We start from the raw sequence: 19,113 nt of genomic DNA, 5'->3' as shown, positions 1-19,113 counted from the left end.
TGCAAGGACAACAACCTCTCCCTCAACGTGATCAAGACAAAGGAGATGATTGTGGACTACAGGAAAAGGATGACCAAGCACTCTCCCATTCCCATCGACAGGGCTGTAGTGGAGCAGGTTGAGAGCTTCAAGTTCCTTGGCGTCCACATCGCCAACAAACTAACATGGTCCCAAACACACCAAGACAGTTGTGAAGAGGGCACGACAAAACCCATTCCCCCTCAGAAGACTGAAAAGATTTGGTATGGGTCCTCAGATCCTCAAAAGGTTTTACAGCTGTACCATCGAGAGCATCCTGACGTGTTGCATCACTGCCTGGTATGGCAACTGCTCGGCCTCCGACCGCAAGGCATTGCAGAGGATAGTGCATATGGCTCAGTACATCACCGGTGCCAAGCTGCCTGCCATCCAGGACCTCTATACCAGGCGGTGTCCGAAGAAGGCCCTAAAAATTGTCAAAGACTCCAGCCATCCTAGTCATAGACTGTTCTCTCTGCTACCTCACGGCAAGCGGTACGGGAGCACCAAGTCTAAGTCCAAGTGGCCTCTAAACAGCTTCTACTCCCAAGCCATAAGACTCCTAAACCGCTAATCAAATAGCTACCCAGGCTATTTGCATTGCCCCCCCCACACACACACACACACACTGCTGCTACTCTCTGTTATTATCTATGCATAGTCACTTTAATAACTACATATTACCCCAATTACCTCGACACCGGTGCCCCCGCACATTGACTCTGTACCGGTACCCGCTGTATATAGCTCCACTATTGTTATTTACTGCTGCTCTTTAATTATTTGTTATTCTTATCTCTTACTTTTTTTCCCTTAACTGCATTGTTGGTTGAGGGCTTGTAACTAAGCATTTCACTGTAAATTACATTTGATTTGACTAAGAACAGCCCTTAGCCGTGGTATATTGGCCATATACCACACCCCCTCATTCCTTATTGCTTAATTATACCATGGTATTGATGAATACTTGTTTCTGATTTGCTTGAAGGAAATTTTGTTATGTATCATTTCACTATAATAGACGGTACATTTACATGGTAGAATTCAATGGCTAAAGTTCATTCTTACATGTTCTATGTTTGTGCTACTATTGAAAGCGGAAGTCGAATTGAAAACATTATTGGCATTGTTGAATTATGTGGCTCAGTTGGTAGCGCATGGCACTTGCAAAACCAGCGGTGTATGTTTGATTCCCACAGGGACCATTACAACAAATATGAAAATATACAGTGCCAGTCAAACATTTGGACACACCTACTCATTCCATGGGTTTTCTTTATTTTTACTATTTTCTACATTGTAGATTAGATATGGGAAAAGAAAATACAAAGAAACATTTTTATTTTATTTTTGTTGTACCATTATCTTTGAAATGCAAGAGAAAGGACACACATTCAGCTAGGAAGCTGTTTACATGGTGTCCACAAGAGGGCAACAGTGTATGTGCAAATGTTCACACTGATAACTTCAAGAACGAGCAAGCTACATGACATCTTTTATGTTTATTTATTTATTTATTTTATTTAACCAGGTAGGCTAGTTGAGAACAAGTTCTCATTTGCAACTGCGACCTGGCCAAGATAAAGTAAAGCAGTTCGACACACACAACAACACAGAGTTACACATGGAATAAACAAACATACAGTAGAAAGTCTATATACAGCATGTGCAAATGAGGTAGGATAAGGGAGGTAAGGCAATAAATAGGCCATGGTGGCAAAGTAACTACAATATAGCAATTAAACAATGGAATCATAGCTGTGCAGAAGATGAATGTGCAAGTAGAGATACTGGGGTGCAAAGGAGCAAGATAATTAAATACAGTATGGGGATGAGGTAGTTGGATGGGCTAGTTACAGATGGGCTATGTACAGGTGCAGTGATCTGTGAGCTGCTCTGACAGCTGGTGCTTAAAGCTAGTGAGAGAGATATGAGTCTCCAGCATTTAGGATGAATTCACCCAGGTGTTCTTCATGATTTTCCCAAATGTACCCAAGTGGCCGAATTGGTAAATTGATACATTTTCAAGAACATAATTATAGAAAACATACAAAAATGCTATGCTAATAAAAAATATAAGTTTACACACTCCCAGGAATTTCATACATGATGGATCATTAGCTTCCCTACATAAAATGTACTAACAGGAGACGCGACAAGAATGCTGATCCAATGTCTCCAAACACAGAAGTGAAATATTCAAGGGCCAAGTTAGCAGCCAACACTGATTTAATGTCATAAGTGAACACACCACAAACCACACACAAAGTAAAAAAATATATATAAATAAATAAATGTACACACTATTTACAATTACACTATTTAGAACACCCTCTACACAAGATTGTGCTACTGGTCCCAAGTCTCTTTCTGCTGTAAAGCATTTACCATCCTCTTCTTGTAGGCTGGCTGGGTATTCACACCTCTAGATGGCTGAGCGGGGGTTTGTTGTGGAGCCAGAGAGAGCAGCAGTCAGACTAAGTGGGGGATGAAGGACTTGAATGTGGTCTCTTTGAAGTCAGTCAGAATATAAAGATATTTTTTAATCGGTAAGAACTCAAGTTTATTACTTATTTTATTGAACCTTTGTTTTAGCAATAAATCAAATAAACAACATCACATCTATTATATAGAGTGGAGAACACTGTGGTGAAGTGTGTGTACCATTTTTTTTTTTACAATGACGGCCTACCGGGGAACAGTGGGTTAACTGCCTTGTTCGGGAGCAGAACGACAGATTTTTACGTTGTCAGCTCGGGGATTCGATCCAGCAACCTTTCGGTAACTAACCTCTAGGCTACCTGCAGACCCATTAAATGACACCAATAAGAAGACACTTGCTTGGCCCAAGAAACACGAGCAATGGACATTAGACAGGTGTAAATCTGTCATTTTTGTTCCAGACGCAGAGTAGGTGAACGGATGATCTCCGCAGGTGGTTCCCACCGAGAAGCATGGAGGAGGATTTGTGATGGTGTAGGGGTGCTTTGGGATGAGTTGGGTTGAGTTGGGCGACAGAGTGAAGGAAAAGCAGCCAACAAGTGCTCAGCATATGTGGGAACTCCTTCAACACTGTTGGAAAAGCATTCCAGGTGAAGTTGGTTAAGAGAATGCCAAGAGTGTGCAAAGCTGTCATCAAAGCAAAGGGTGGCTACTTTGTTTAACACTTTTTTTAGTTACTACATGATTCCATATGTGTTATTTATAGTTTTTTAAAAATAGTTTTATTCTACAATGTAGAAAACAGTCCAAATAAAGAAAACCCCTTGAATGAGTAGGTGTGTCCAAACTTTTGACTGGTGCTGTATTCACTCACTACTGCGAGTCGCTCTGGATAAGAGCATCTGCTAAATATAAAATTGATTCGATTTGTCATAATGGCAAGTTAGTACTGATTGTTTTGTGAGATAAACTAGCAAGTCTGTTTGTTTGGTTACCACGGAAACTACTCTAGCTATCTAGTAAACGTGCTAGCTACTTCAGTGGATGCAGAACACATTTCTACCAGTAAATCAATACATTTCATGCGGCAAATATGTTAAATTATAGCCATGGCATAAATAATCAACCCGGGGCTCTATGCGTTCGCTAGAAAATAATGCAACTCTATGGATTGTGTGTTCCATGACGCGCATTTTCCATAGAACACATCGTTGATTATCTCTTACCTATTTTATCATCTGTTCGAAACCAGTTGCGTGGTTGAATTCAGAATGTTCTTTTTTTAAGTCGCGGGGAAAAACTGGATGGAACATTTTGCATATAACGCGTTTAAACATCACTTTATTCCGGTAGCCATTACGATATTTTCTCAATCAATGATCATGTTTTTCCCTGATTCACGTAAAAAAAAAATAGGTAGGCCTTTATATGTTGCAGCATCTATATCGATGGTGACGGCTAACGTTATTGCAGCTATTCTATCCTACATTATAAAGGCAGTTATTTGCAGTAAATTCACTTGCTGTGTCAAATAAAATTGTTCATCTCAAACTAGGTTGTCTGTCGCTTTATCTGTGGGATTTCACCGCTGGAGAGGAAGGGAGAGTTGGATGCCCAGTAAGCAAAATAACGTATAAAATACGTATTTTCCAGACGTTGAAGTTAGGTTCATTTTAGGTTCTGAATGAAAGGAGCACAAGTTCTACAGCTGCACCATTGAGAGCATATTGACTGGCTGCGTCACTGTTTGGCATGGCAACGGCTTGGAATCTGACCGTAAGGCGCTACAGAGGGAAGTGTGTGTGACCCAGTACATCACTGGGACCAAGCTCCTTGCCATCTAGAACCTCTATACCAGGTGGTGTCAAAGACTCCAGCCACCCAAGTCATATACTGTTCTCTCTGCTACCGCACAGCAAGCAGGACCAATAGGCTCCTGAACAGCTTCTACCCCCAAGCCATAAATCTGCTTACATTTAATCAAATGGCTAACGGATTATTTGCATTGACCCCCTTTTTTTTTTTTTACATATATATACAGTACAGTACCAGTCAAAAGTTTGGACACACCTACTCATTCCAGGGTTTTTCTTTATTTTTACTATTTTCTACATTGTAGAATAATAGTGAATACATCAAAACTATGAAATAGTGTTTTGACAAGGTTGTATACAGAGATAGCCCTATTTGGTAAAAGACCAAGTCCATATTATGGCAAGAACAGCTCAAATAAGCAAAGAGAAACGACAGTCCATCATTACTTTAAGGCATGAAGGTCAGTCAATCAGTCAAGAACTTTTAACATTTCTTCAAGTGGGTCACAAAAAACATCAAGCGCTATGATGAAACTGGCTCTCATGAGGACTTCCACAGGAAAGGAGGACGCAGAGATACTTCTTCTGCAGGGGATAAGTTTATTAGAGTTACCAGCCTCAGAAATTGCAGATCAAATAAATGCTTCACAGAGTTCAAGTAACAGACACATCTCAACATCAACTGTTCAGAGGAGACTGCGTGAATCAGGCCTTCATGGTCGAATTGCCGCAAAGAAACCACTACTAAAGGACACCCGTAAGAAGAGACTTGCTTGGGCCAAGAAACACGAGCAATGGACATTAGACCGGTGGGAATCTGTCTTTTGATCTGATCAGTCCAAATTTGAGATTTATGGTTCAACCGCCATGTCTTTGTGAGACGCAGAGTAGGTAAACTGATGATCTCCGCATGTGTGGTTCCCACCGTGAAGCATGGAGGAGGAGGTGTGGGTGCTTTGCTGGTGACACTGTCGGTTGTTTTATTTCGAATTCAAGGTGCCCTTGACCAGCATGACTACCACAGCATTCTGCAGCGATACGCCATCCCATCTGGTTTGCGCTTAGTCCCACTATCATTTGTTTTTCAAAACGACAAAGACCCAACACAACTCCAGGCTGTGTAAGGACTATTTGACCAAGAAGGAGAGTGATGGAGTGCTGCATGATATCATCTGGCCTCCACAATCACCCAATGTCAACCCAATTGAGATGTTTTCAATCAATCAAATACACGTGTTTAACAGATGTTATTCTTGGTGTATCAAAATGCTTGTGTTTCTAGCTCCAACAGTGCAATAATATCTAACAAGTAATATTTAACAATACACACAATCTAAAGTAAAGGAATGTAATTAATATGAATATTTGGATGAGCAATGTCAGAGAGGCATAGACTAAGACAAAGTAGAATAGGATAGAATACAGTATATGCATATGAGTAATGCAAAATATGTCAACATTATTAAAGTGACTAGTGTTCCATTACTAAAGTGGCCAGTGATTTCAAGTCTATGTATATAGGGCAGCAGCCTCTAATGGCTCTTTAACAGTCTGATGGCCTTGAGATAGAAGCTGTTTTTCAGTTTCTCGGCCCCAGCTTTGATGCACCTGTACTGACCTCGCTTTCTGGATGATAGCGGGGTGAACAGGCAGTGGCTCGGGTGGTTGTTGTCCTTGATGATATTTGAGGCTTTCCTGTGACATTTGGTGCTGTATGTGTACTGGAGGGCAGTCTGTTTGCCGGTGATGCGTTGGGCAGACTGCACCACCCTCTGGAGAGCCCTGCGGTTGCGGGAGGTGCAGTTGCCGTACCAGGCGGTGATACAGCCCGACAGGATGTTTTCAATTATACATCTGTAAAGGTTTGTGAGGGTTTTAAGTGCCAAGACCAATTTCTTCTGCCTCCTGAGGTTGAAGAGGGGCTTTTGTTCCTTCTTCACCACACTGTCTGTGTGGGTGGATCATTTCAGTTTGTCAGTGATGTGTATGCCGACGAACTTGAAGCTTTCCACCTTTTCCACTGCCGTCCCGTTGATGTGGATGGGGGGGTGCTCCCTCTGCTGTTCCCTGAAGGTTTGGGATGAGTTGGACTGCAGGGTGAAGGAAAAGCAGCCAACAAGTGCTCAGCATATGCTGGGATCTGCTCCAAGACTATTGGAGCTGGTTGACAGAATGCAAAGAGCGTGCAAAGCTTTCATCAAGGCAAAGGGTGGCTACTTTGAAGAATCTAAAATATATTTTGACTTGTTTAACACTGTTTTTGGTTACTACATGATTCCATATGTGTTATTTCATAGTTCTGATGTATTCACTATTACTCTACAATGTAGGGGAAAAAATTAAATAAAGAAAAACCCTTGAATGAGAAGATGTGTCCATACTTTTGACTGGTACTTTTTGTTAGATATTACTGCAATGTCTGAACTAGATGCACAAGGATTTCGCTACACTCGCATTAACATCTGTTAACTATGTGTATGTGAACAATACAATTTGATTCGATTTTGATTTTTACTATATATATATATATAAAGACCAGCATCCCTAGAAGGCCAGCATCCCAGAGTCGCCTCTTCACTGTTGACTATAGAGATTGGTGTTTTGCGGGTACTATTTAATGAAGCTGGACAGTTTTATTGCTTCTTTAATTAGAACAACAGTTTTCAGCTGTGAAAATAATTGCAAAAGGGTTTTCTAATGACCAATAAGCCTTTTAAAATGATAAAACTTGGATTAGCTAACACAACGTGCCATTGGAACACAGGAGTGATGGTTGCTGATAATGGGCCTCTGTGCGCCTATGTAGATATTTCATTAAAAATCAGCTGTTTCCAGCTACAATAGTCATTTACAACATGAACAATGTCTACACTGTATTTCTGAACAATTTGATGTTATTTTAATGGACAAAATTTTTGGCTTTTCTTTCAAAAACATGTATATACTGTATTATATATCATCTACTGCATCTTTATGTAATACATGTATCACTAGCCACTTTAAACTATGTCACTTTGTTTACATACCCTACATTACTCATCTCATATGTATATACTGTACTCGATACCATCTACTGCATCTTGCCTATGCCATTCTGTACCATCACTCATTCATATATCTTTATGTACATATTCTTTATCCCTTTATACTTGTGTGTATAAGGTAGTAGTTGTGGAATTGTTAGGTTAGATTACTCGTTGGTTATTACTGCATTGTCGGAACTAGAAGCACAAGCATTTCGCTACACTCGCATAAACATCTGCTAACCATGTGTATGTGACAAATAAATTTGATTTTTTTATTGCACAGACTCTTCCACTGGCTCTATTCACACTCACTGGACTCTACCCACACATTTACACATACTACACTGACACTCCAACACACACACACACACACACACACACACACACACACACACACACACACACACACACACGCATATTGACGCAACACATACACTCACACATAGACACACTTTCACACTCTTCACATATGCTGCTGCTACTGTTTATGATCTACCCTGATTGTCTAGTCACTTTTACCCCTACCAACATGTACTGCACATATAATGTAGATTACCTCAACTACCTCGTACCCCTGCACATTGACTCGGTACCGGTAGTCCTTGTATATAGCCTTGTTATTACCTCAACTACCTCGTACCTCTGCACATTGACTCGGTACCGGTAGTCCTTGTATATAGCCTTGTTATTACCTCAACTACCTCGTACAACTGCACATTGACTCGGTACCGGTAATCCTTGTATATAGCCTTGTTATTACCTCAACTACCTCGTACCCCTGCACATTGACTCGGTACCGGTAGTCCTTGTATATAGCCTTGTTATTACCTCAACTACCTCGTACCCCTGCACATTGACTCGGTACCGGTAGTCCTTGTATATAGCCTTGTTATTACCTCAACTACCTCGTACCCCTGCACATTGACTCGGTACCGGTAGTCCTTGTATATAGCCTTGTTATTACCTCAACTACCTCGTACCCCTGCACATTGACTCGGTACCGGTAGTCCTTGTATATAGCCTTGTTATTACCTCAACTACCTCGTACCCCTGCACATTGACTCGGTACCGGTAGTCCTTGTATATAGCCTTGTTATTACCTCAACTACCTCGTACCCTTGCACATTGACTCGGTACCGGTAGTCCTTGTTTATAGCCTTGTTATTACCTCAACTACCTCGTACCCCTGCACATTGACTCGGTACCGGTAGTCCTTGTATATAGCCTTGTTATTACCTCAACTACCTCGTACCCTTGCACATTGACTCGGTACCGGTAGTCCTTGTTTATAGCCTTGTTATTACCTCAACTACCTCGTACCCCTGCACATTGACTCGGTACCGGTAGTCCTTGTATATAGCCTTGTTATTACCTCAACTACCTCGTACCCTTGCACATTGACTCGGTACCGGTAGTCCTTGTTTATAGCCTTGTTATTACCTCAACTACCTCGTACCCCTGCACATTGACTCGGTACCGGTAGTCCTTGTTTATAGCCTTGTTATTGTCATTTTATTGTGTTACTATTTCCTTTTTTTACATTTTGCAAATGTTTCATATTTTTTAATTCTGCATTGTTGGGAAATGGCTGGTAAGTAAGTATTGCACTGTAAAGTCTACACCTGTTGTATTCAGAGCATGTGACAAATAACATTTTGATTTGATTGGAAAATATGTATTTTCCAGATGTTGAAATCAGGTTAATTTTCGGCTCTGAATGAAAGTTGAAAAGACATAATTTACAGATGTTGAAAATAAGTGCCTACTGAATTACCAAAATGTAAATATAAAAATAATCACTTGCAAAACATGCTTGATATAATTCTAATGAGCTCCGCCCTCAAACAAGTTCATATTTGATCAGAGGACCAGACCAAAGCTGAACTAATCATAGATGTCTAGGATGTTTCACAAGTTTGAACAGCACAGTACAATATGCCACAGTTCAGCACAGTACAGAATGGTACAGGACAGTACTTTTATTCAGTAGAGTACAGTACAGTTTAGTTCAGTAGAGTACATTAGAGTAAAGTGGTGTACAATACAGTACATTATACTGTACTGTACCATACTCTACTTTTCTTTAGTGACTCGACCAAATCTGAACCAATCATAGATGTCCATGTTTGGGCCAAATCAAGGCCGGTCACGACTGGACCAAATCCGAACCAATTATAGACGTCTAGGTGTGTGCCAAATGTGGTCCGGACGTTGAAATCAGGGTCGGTCCTGACCTCACCAAAAACATCACAAAAAAAATGGCTGATCCGGACAGGACCAAAAAAAGACGTCCAACAGACGTTGGCGTTGGTCCGTGCTTGGTGGGTGGGTTCATTGGGCTCATCAAGCCGCTGCTACCGAAGCAAGAGACCCTGGATTGGACGATTTCTCCTTTCATTTCAGTAGGCTAGCAGCTTTCATAGCCTCTTAGCAGACGGGGGAGAAGTGTCAGATGCAGGGAAAGGGGTAGCTAGGTAACCCGGCTTGCCAAGGTTTACGATGGAAACGGCACCAAACGTTACGCTTGACCTTTAATCAGGACACAGAAACTCGATCTGCTGACGATTCCTGCCTAGTATCTGCCATTTTTACGTCATTCGAGGCATTTTTCAAACGTGTTAGGCTACTATAGCCACAAGCTGGCAGGCTAGCTAGCTAAATTAATATGCTTAACGTTACCTGAAAGACAGCATGTTGGCTATTAATGGATAAGCAAATTTTCGTGTGCTAACTGTGGTGGAAACTAAATAATTATGGCTGATACATGTTCAAGAGGGATGGAAAGAGGCAGAGGAAGGATTACATCAGATTCTATGACGAGAGGCGCATATCCTCAACAGTATGTTCACCCTGGCACACAGCAGCAGGGCATAGACATTCAGGAGCTTGCCTCTAAACGTGTCGATATCCAGAAGAAACGGTTTTATTTGGACGTAAAACAAAGTGCAAGGGGCAGATTCCTAAAAATTGCAGAGGTTTGGATTGGAAGAGGCCGCCATGATAACATCAGGAAGAGCAAATTAACGCTGTCCATGTCAATGGCACCCGATCTACGATATTGCCTGGGGGACTTCATCGATTATTACGCTCACATTGGGTTGCGAGGTGGCCTGGTACCACGGCCAGAAGAGCAGAGCAATGGCCAGGGCCGCCCCCAAGATTCCCGCAGAAGACAGCAAGATCACCACGCAGCATCAGTATCTCCCACCGGCTCTGCGGTGTCGGAGGAGCATACTCATCGCGTCCTGAAGAGTGAATTCATTGAGAGAGACAATAGAAAGTACTATCTGGATCTGAAAGAGAACCAGCGAGGCAGGTTCCTCCGCATCAGACAGACTGTCAGCAGAGGACATGGCACCATGGGTTACTACGGCCAGGGCATCGAGCAGACCATAGTGTTGCCGGCTCAAGGGCTAATCGAATTCAGAGATGCACTGTCGCAGCTTATTGAAGACTACGGCGATGGTGATGCCACGGATGAGCGTGGAAGAGGCAATAGGAACCACGAAGAATCCCCCGAGCTTCCCGAGGCAGAATCCTTTCGAGTGGACAATAAGAGGTTTTATTTCGACGTTGGTTCCAACCGCTACGGTGTGTTTTTGAAGATTAGCGAGGTACGACAGCCATACAGGAACACCATAACAGTCCCCATGAAAGCCTGGGCCAGATTTGGAGAGAATTTCATAAGGTATGAGGGAGAAATGCGGCGAATTTTCACCTGTCACGAGAAGAGGACAGAGACTCGCGAGGACGGTGAAGACCAAGAGGATTGACAATGGCATACTGTGGTTGTTAGAGGTTTCTAGTGATGGTGGGTTAAAACGGAAAAGGGAAAAGGTAAACGTGACAATATCCTAGTTTATAAGAAAAAGTATTCTCAATGTACCTCTATAATACTGTACTGTATGACTATTGTCAACTAGCACTTTTACATTTTTCATGGTTATTGTGTTTCATTCGTATATTTAGATTATGGCATCCGTTTTGAAATCGGTGCAGGAGGACGGTTTGCCTATTCTTGCACAATGAAAACTAATATACAAAATGCTAGATGATAATATAGCTAGGTCATTTATATGAAGCGTAGAAAAATGTTTCGTTGTGGTCGACTGTCCATTTCAAGAATTGCAGTGTGTGTGTGAATGTACGTGCGTGTGCGCATGTGCTTGTTTGAGTGAAGAAGAAAAAAGGTGAGCCCCATATACCTCAGGGTGAGACATGATAGTGTACAACTTCCGGTATCCCACCAGCATTGGCAGTGGGGTGTATTGTAAGATTTACAGCTGAAGGCTAGACATGATATTGTTGTTTAAACATCAACAATCATTTGCTCTGTGTAGTTAGTATTTAATGATTGAGGATTTAATCTTTAGTATAGAATAAACAAGGATGAAGGATTTGGGGTATTGTTATCCGTGTGGTTTTGGCACTAACCAAATATAATAATAATAATAATAATAATAATAGTACTTGATAGAAATGCACGCTACCACTAGCCTGAACTCCAGAACCTGTTTTGCTAACATTCCACTCCATGTACTCTGTGTCATGCCAAACATGAAATGACATAGCAAAGAGTGGAATGATAACTCAAACAGACTGGTACCCATGCTACACTACTATGAGAATATGTATCTATAAACAATGTCTGTCTGCAAAATAACCATCTAATGCCTATATGAAAGATATGATTCATGGGCTTAGATATGATATACAAAGTGGGAGATGTCAATCAAGAAACTGTTGATTAGCAGTGATGCTGTAATTTCTTAGTTATAACGGTAGTGTTACATCATCTCATATACATTCACACACAGCTTTGACAGAAAGAGGCTATTATTCATGCAATCTACTTTTTATCGCACCACCGAGCACAGTAGATGTTCATTCCATGTTTTTGGGATGCATCCCAAATGGCACCCTATTCCCTGTATAGTGCCCTACTTTTGACCAGGGGCCCATAGGGAGCTGGTCAAACGTAGTGCACTATAAAGGGAAAACTGTGTCAGTTGGAACGGAGTCTTGGTGTAGCCTTAAAACTGCTCATGTTCCAGAATTTCAGTAAAAATTCTGATGCCTTCACAAATCTTGCAATGATACTTGAAACATTGAGATCAAGCCCATGCAGCTATAAATACACCCCAGATACCCTTACTACTAACAGGTGCAACTTAGTCTGTGTGTCCCCAAAATTATCATTATCACATTGTGTATTTTAAAAGTTATTTAATGCATTTGACTGTCACTTATTAACATATTAACAAATTAATTTTAAGTGAAAACCAAATTTCTCACTTGGATTTTTTGATGATCTGCTATACAATATTTTTAGTGTCAAGTCATGCTGAGAAAAGCTCCTAACACAGATCATCTTTATTGATATAGGCTTTGTTGCCTATGTGTTAATTAAGCAATAAGGCACGAGGGGGTGTGGTATATGGCAAATATACCATGGCTAAGGGCTGTTCTTAGGCACGACGGATCGCAGAGTGCCTGGACACAGCCCATAGCCATGGTATATTGGCCATATACAACAAAACCCCGAGGTGCCTTATTGCTATTATAAACTGGTTACCAACTTAATTAGAGCAGTAAAAATAAATGTTTTGTCATACCCGTACGTATACGGTCTGATATACCATGGCTGTCAGCCAATCAGCATTCAGGGCTCGAACCACCCAGTTTATAATGAGTTAGGCAGCAGACAGTTTATCCCTTGTCACAGGTACCTCGGAGATCTTTAAATGACAGGTGATATTCTGTCTTCCTCCACATCTAAATTGTTTCCACATTTTAGACCTCTGGAGCTTTTATGATACATTTTTTTACTAGGTCTGGGAATTGCCAGGGACCTCACGATATTATCACAATACATAGGTGCCGATACGATATGTATTGTGATTCTCACGATTCTATATGTATTGCGATTCGATATTGCGATTTGATGTTCCAAATGTATTGCTCACCATATGTCTGCTGCAGAGAGACAAGAGAGAGTCATGAGTAAACAAGTTTTGATCAGGGTAATAAAATGGCTGAAAACAGGTTGGCTCAGTATTTAAGAAGATGGAGAACAAGCTATAGGAGGAAAGATACCAGAGTTTTGGCGCAGGTACAGCCAACTAGCGCTAACTAATGCTATCTACAGTAGCAAAAAAAGATCTATAATATTGTCAAAAAATAATATTGCGATATGTAACTCGATTTTTTAAATGTTTATTAATATTATTTTTAATCCATTAATAATTTTCACCATTTAGGGTCTGTGTCCACGAAACCGCTCCATAGACTTAATGCCAGATATGGTAATGGGGCTGATATGGTCAGTGATATGATATATCATATGCTGATGACCTAGCTAATCCACATAGGATACACCTCATTGGTCTGAACACCTCTTCACATGTCTGCTAGACAAATGATCTTGCAGTACTGGTAAGGGCTTAACAATTGTTTGTACTAGTTGTAACCAACATTCTGTGCTGAAACTCCTATTTTACGTTTCCCTTGCATCTGGTGATAAAGGATGTATGAAATAGGCGTTCATATTTCTTCATTGTTTTCCTTTTGGCTGCAACTCCCTAGCAACTACGCCCCATTGCACAGAGTCTATAAAACAGTGGTTCTTCTGCAGAGCTTAAATGGACAAATGTAATTTTCTTTACATTTTGTCCCGCATGGAAGATCCATTGGAGAGAACAACCTAATAGAAAAGTCAGAATGCATCATGCTACTGTCGCATAAGTTCCCACAGTCTGTGTTAAGGCATATTGTGGTTTCAAATGAATGCCGTTGACTGAATCTTGAATCTCAAGGAAAGAGGTACTTTGTATATTATGAAAAAGGGATAGGTCAATAACAAAAAAAAGACAAGGTTAAAAATCGTTGTCTCTAAAACCAAACTTTAATATTATGATTTTTGATATCTTAAAGACCGGTATTTATTTTTAATTCTTAGTGGTAGCAATCCGAACCATAGTGCATGAAAAGCGGAAGAATAGTCTGGTTATTCATTGTTTTTCTGTTATCTAATGTGTGGTATGGAAATTCCACTTGAATGATTGCATTCATCTATTCCAACGTTAAAAGTTTTACAACTTATTATAGAAAAATAATTCGAAGCACAACTTTACGACAACATTTGTTTGGATTCTCATACTTAATCAAAATGTGGAATATATTAAATTTGTTCCCATATGCTTTAATTTATATCTACATTTTAGAGTGCAGATGCCCCGTGATGTGTTTGAGATTATACGGCTGATCACAGTATTTTTGGGGGGGCAAAGTAAGAGAAAACTTGGCCTAGGCTATAAACAATGGCTTTTTTCCTCTCTTGGAGATGGAGAGAGAATATGAGTGGGGATGCACAGTTTATTTCCTCTTTAAAACACAAGCCTCCCAAAGAAAGCACTTTAAAAAAACAAAAAAGCAGCACTTCCCTCTGCTGTTTATTACTTAATTTACATGGAGGGATCAGATGATCCATGCATTGGTTTAACTTTGATGTGACAATCATGCACTTAAATTACCACACCATAAGGCTAATCTTCTGCTAGATGGTGATATCGCCTATTTTAATCTAAAAAAAGCTGCACTTAAAGATAAACTGACCCAGATAGTGGCCATGAAGTTATTAGCCCGCCCTTCTGCTCCTAGTCTTGTTTTACCTGAACCCACTGTGACCCCTTTTAAATAAGGTCTTACAGTGTAATAGCATTGTTTTGTCTACTTGGATTGGGTTGTTGTTAAAGTAAGGGCAGCTAGCAATGGCAATGTCCAATGGGGTTGATATCTACCTTCAATTCTCAAAAGTTCTCACAATTTAGTAAATATAGTTGAGCTTTCTCTGTTTTCTTGTGAAATTATACAAAATGAAATGTCCATACCTTTCTGACTCCTGTAGGCGTATGGTTAAGACAAACTTTCTTTGAGTGTAACTTGTCTTGTTTGATTGTCAAGTTTAAGGATTAAATCCAAGTTGTAGTGGTGTCGTGATGATAAGAACATTAAATTAATTTACAGCTCCTTATGGTTGCAGCAAAGGTTATCATTTCCAATGCAAAGTACTCAATTGTTGTACATTTGGAGCTAATCACTTATAGAAAAAATATGTTGTTTTGACAGAACCACAAATGCTCCAGATCTTGCTGCAAAAATTTCCCCTGAACCATTTCACGTGGGTGGAACTATCAACCCAACATGATCAAACAAGCACTTTAGATTACGTGCACACAGGTTTCCTCTTCCTTATTATTCTACCAAACAAAAATATATGAAATTAAGTCAATGATAAATTCTATGGAATTAAAGATGAAAGATATATTATACTGTTCTATTCCATTATATTTGTCTGGTATATTATGTAATGCTTTCTGTAGTTATTATTATTATTTTTGCAATCTATTAAGGACGTTGTATTTCACAATTGACTCCACAGAAAATACAGTGACGTACCGGTATTATCCAAGAAAGACACGCTTAGAAGGAATTCAATTGACTATTCCGTATTTGTAGCTTGCCTGAAAGCCATACTAGATCATGTGTCGGCCTGATATCCAACTAGACTTGGGCAGGTGTTTGAATGGTCAAAAAGTCTTTGTAAGAGCAAGCAAGGTCATCATTGAAGGTTGAGTTGGTCTCTTATAAATCACTTGAATGAATTAAATTTGGACTGTTATCATCCAAACAAAAGGTTTTACAACCTTTTAGCCTTAAAACTTCTTTACAATTTGGTGGTATTGTTTTGATTAGGATTATCATTTTTATTCGTTTTTAGAACAAATGGAAAAGATTACCTGTCAATCTTGTGAAAGAAATAAGAGGGATATGTTTATTGCAACAGATTTCTATTGCACAAAACACCAATGATGTTCAAGCATGTTTAGGAGATTATCATTTCAAAAGCATAGGCCTACTTAGTACTTGAGTTCCACAAAACACTAATAACCACCTAACTGCAGTAGTGACAATGAAGAGAAAAGGAGTCCCGGCTTCACTTGGGAAAAGTGATGGCGTATTTACATATGTTTCTAATTTATTGTTGTGTAGGTAGCGTGCTGTGAAAAAGTCTGGCTATTGAAGAAGCTTTGTTGGTTTGTTTCTTTTGGCTTTTGTGTTTATCATGGCATTACTGCAGTGGGATTTTTCGAAATATAACTGTCTATGGTAATGATATAAAAAATGAAATAGTGAAGCAAAAATGTTTAGTGTATCTTTGGATAAATGTTATGTACAACATTAGCGTGTCCTATAGAATATTATATGACTCAAAACAAGAAAGCAATTGTTTAGTATTCTAGAACTTTCTTTAACCTGTGTACTGTAATACTTCATGTTTTACATGTATGGTACCGTATGAATATCCATTTATTGCCTTGTAATGTTTGTAAAAGATTGCAACGTTTAGAAAAAACCTATCTGAGAAAAAACACGTTTAAAAAAAAAGTTTATGCATGCCAACAGTTGGGTCCTAAACTGAAAACGGGGGGGGGGGGGGGGGGGGGGAATTTACTATAAAAAATGGTGCTATATGATAAGATATAAAGGTGCTCATATGAAACCAAACTGCATGCATGCAAAGAGGACATTTCAAAAGTAGGATAAAAAAAACTTGAAGTTCGACATGTTGTGCACTCACAAGATGTCTTCCCAGAACACACATGGTAAAGTGCAACTGTAAATAGCCTACTGTCAGTGGAAGCCTCGTCATCAATTAGGACATGTACTACCAACACTTTGCCACCAGAGTGTCATTTGTACTGGCCCCAGGGAGAGTCTGTCATTACTACACAATTTAGCAAATTGTGTTTGCTATAAGCAAAAGACATCCCTACAGCTAGACAGATGGGAGACAGAGACCTGTATCTCCTACCGCTTTCAAAGCAGTTAGTACCAAGGTGACAAGATACTTTAGCCAAAGGAAATAGTGATCGGATCAGTGATGCCTATTTACAGTTACCCTGCCTCTGTGAGTATGCTCCAAAAGATCTATAGACAATCTAATGATATTTTTAATTTTTTTATGCTAATGATTCAAATGTTTGTCTTTGAATAGCTTTTACATGTAGCAGGGTCCGGGAGAGGGTAAAGCTGAAGAGAATGCAGTCTTCAAAGGGTTATGATCAGTGATTTATATAAACACTACATGACTGATAGGGGCGTTATGTTGAAGCCACCGTGCCTCCATCTTGGCACTCCCCCACCATTGGAAGCTATTAATTTATAAATATCTACATTTGTTTTTGCCACATATATTCTATTACAGACACCTTAATGCATACTTTTAAATTATATAATGTGAGCTAAACATAAAGTAAAAAATATATAGCATTTTCCTTAAAGTATAGTTTTTTGAGATTAGTAATGTTACTGTCCCCACTACAACAACAAAATACTTAAATACATGCAATTTTGTCCTAGAAACATTGTAGGATTCCATTCATTCCTATGGAGGACAGCGCCTACTGGGGAGTGTCAATATGGCCGATACATAGCGTCAACAATCCAGGGTTTATATACATCATTGGTTATGATGCGGTCCTGGAAAATGAAGCAGATTCTCATGGCAACAGATGTATTGCTTTGAAGGGTATAGATGAACATGTGGATGTTTTACAGTTGTATTAACCATCAATCCTTTTATTTTAGTGTTCAATAAAATTTTCACCAGATTAATCCAGTTGTGAAGTATGTTTCCTGTGCTCGATTTTCAAGTTTGGTACCACTTTGGAATACATGTCCCTAAAACATACCCTGCTGGAAAATCCAGCTCAACCTGGAGACCAGTTAAACCAGTTTGGCTAGCTCTAGGTAGGTTTTTGAGACATGGTAACTGGTAGCTGATTGACCTGCCCCTTCCAGAAAAAACACATGAATGTCACCTGGCCACGTGTGAACTGTTCCAAAAATACATGCTTTCATGTGAAGTTAATGTAATAACATGAGGCAACATGTAAAGCAACATGTGATAACATAAAACTACACACATGTGATCATGTAAAATTTCACATGAAATCATGCGTTTTTTTCTGTAAGGGGCTAAAACCAGCCAGACTATCTACTAGCTAAAACCAGCCAGACTATCTACTAGCTAAAACCAGCCAGACTATCTACTACCTAAAACCAGCCAGACTATACTAGCTAAAACCAGCCAGACTATACTAGCTAAAACCAGCCAGACTATCTACTAGCTAAAACCAGCCAGACTATCTACTAGCTAAAACCAGCTCGACCATCTACTAGCTAAAACCAGCCAGACTATCTACTAGCTAAAACCAGCCAGACTATCTACTAGCTAAAACCAGCTCGACCATCTACTAGCTAAAACCAGCCAGACTATCTACTAGCTAAAACCAGCCAGACTATCTACTAGCTAAAACCAGCCAGACTATCTACTAGCTAAAACCAGCCAGACTATCTACCAGACCAGACCAGCCAGAACAACTTTGCTGTTGGGAGCTGTTCAATCACCTTGCACCAGCTTCAGTGCACGACTAAGGTGGTATTCTGAGCCGGAAGCAGTCAGTCGTTGCGTAGCAACCAATGGTCTGGTCTTTGTCTGCTCTTTGGATAACGCTGCAATCTTTGACATCATTAATAACTTTACCATGCCGAGTGGCGCTGCGGTCTAACTGCATCGAGATTGGCTAGAGGCGTCACTACAGAACCGGGTTCAATCCTGGGCTGTATTACAACCGGCCTTGATCGGCAGTCACATAGGGCGTCGCACAATTGGCCCAGCGTCGTCCGGGTTACGGGAGGGTTTGGTAGGCCGCCATTGTAAATAAGTATTTGTTCTTAACTGACTTGCC

At 40.1% G+C, this 19,113-nt stretch overlaps 1 protein-coding gene across 1 annotated transcript; it reads left to right on the top strand.

The window, feature by feature from the left end:
* The first annotated feature begins 8,789 nt into the window (after positions 1 to 8,789).
* Positions 8,790 to 17,975, top strand: purg (purine-rich element binding protein G). The gene has a single exon (XM_031803106.1). The coding sequence runs from the start codon at positions 10,054 to 10,056 to the stop codon at positions 11,071 to 11,073; it is 1,020 nt and encodes a 339-aa protein (XP_031658966.1). The 5' UTR covers positions 8,790 to 10,053; the 3' UTR covers positions 11,074 to 17,975.
* Positions 17,976 to 19,113: the final 1,138 nt, after the last annotated feature.

Source organism: Oncorhynchus kisutch, linkage group LG23, assembly GCF_002021735.2.
Source record: "Oncorhynchus kisutch isolate 150728-3 linkage group LG23, Okis_V2, whole genome shotgun sequence".
Lineage (NCBI taxonomy): Eukaryota > Metazoa > Chordata > Actinopteri > Salmoniformes > Salmonidae > Oncorhynchus > Oncorhynchus kisutch.
Note: the sequence above shows the minus strand (reverse complement) of the source record. Positions and strands in the feature narration are given on the sequence as shown.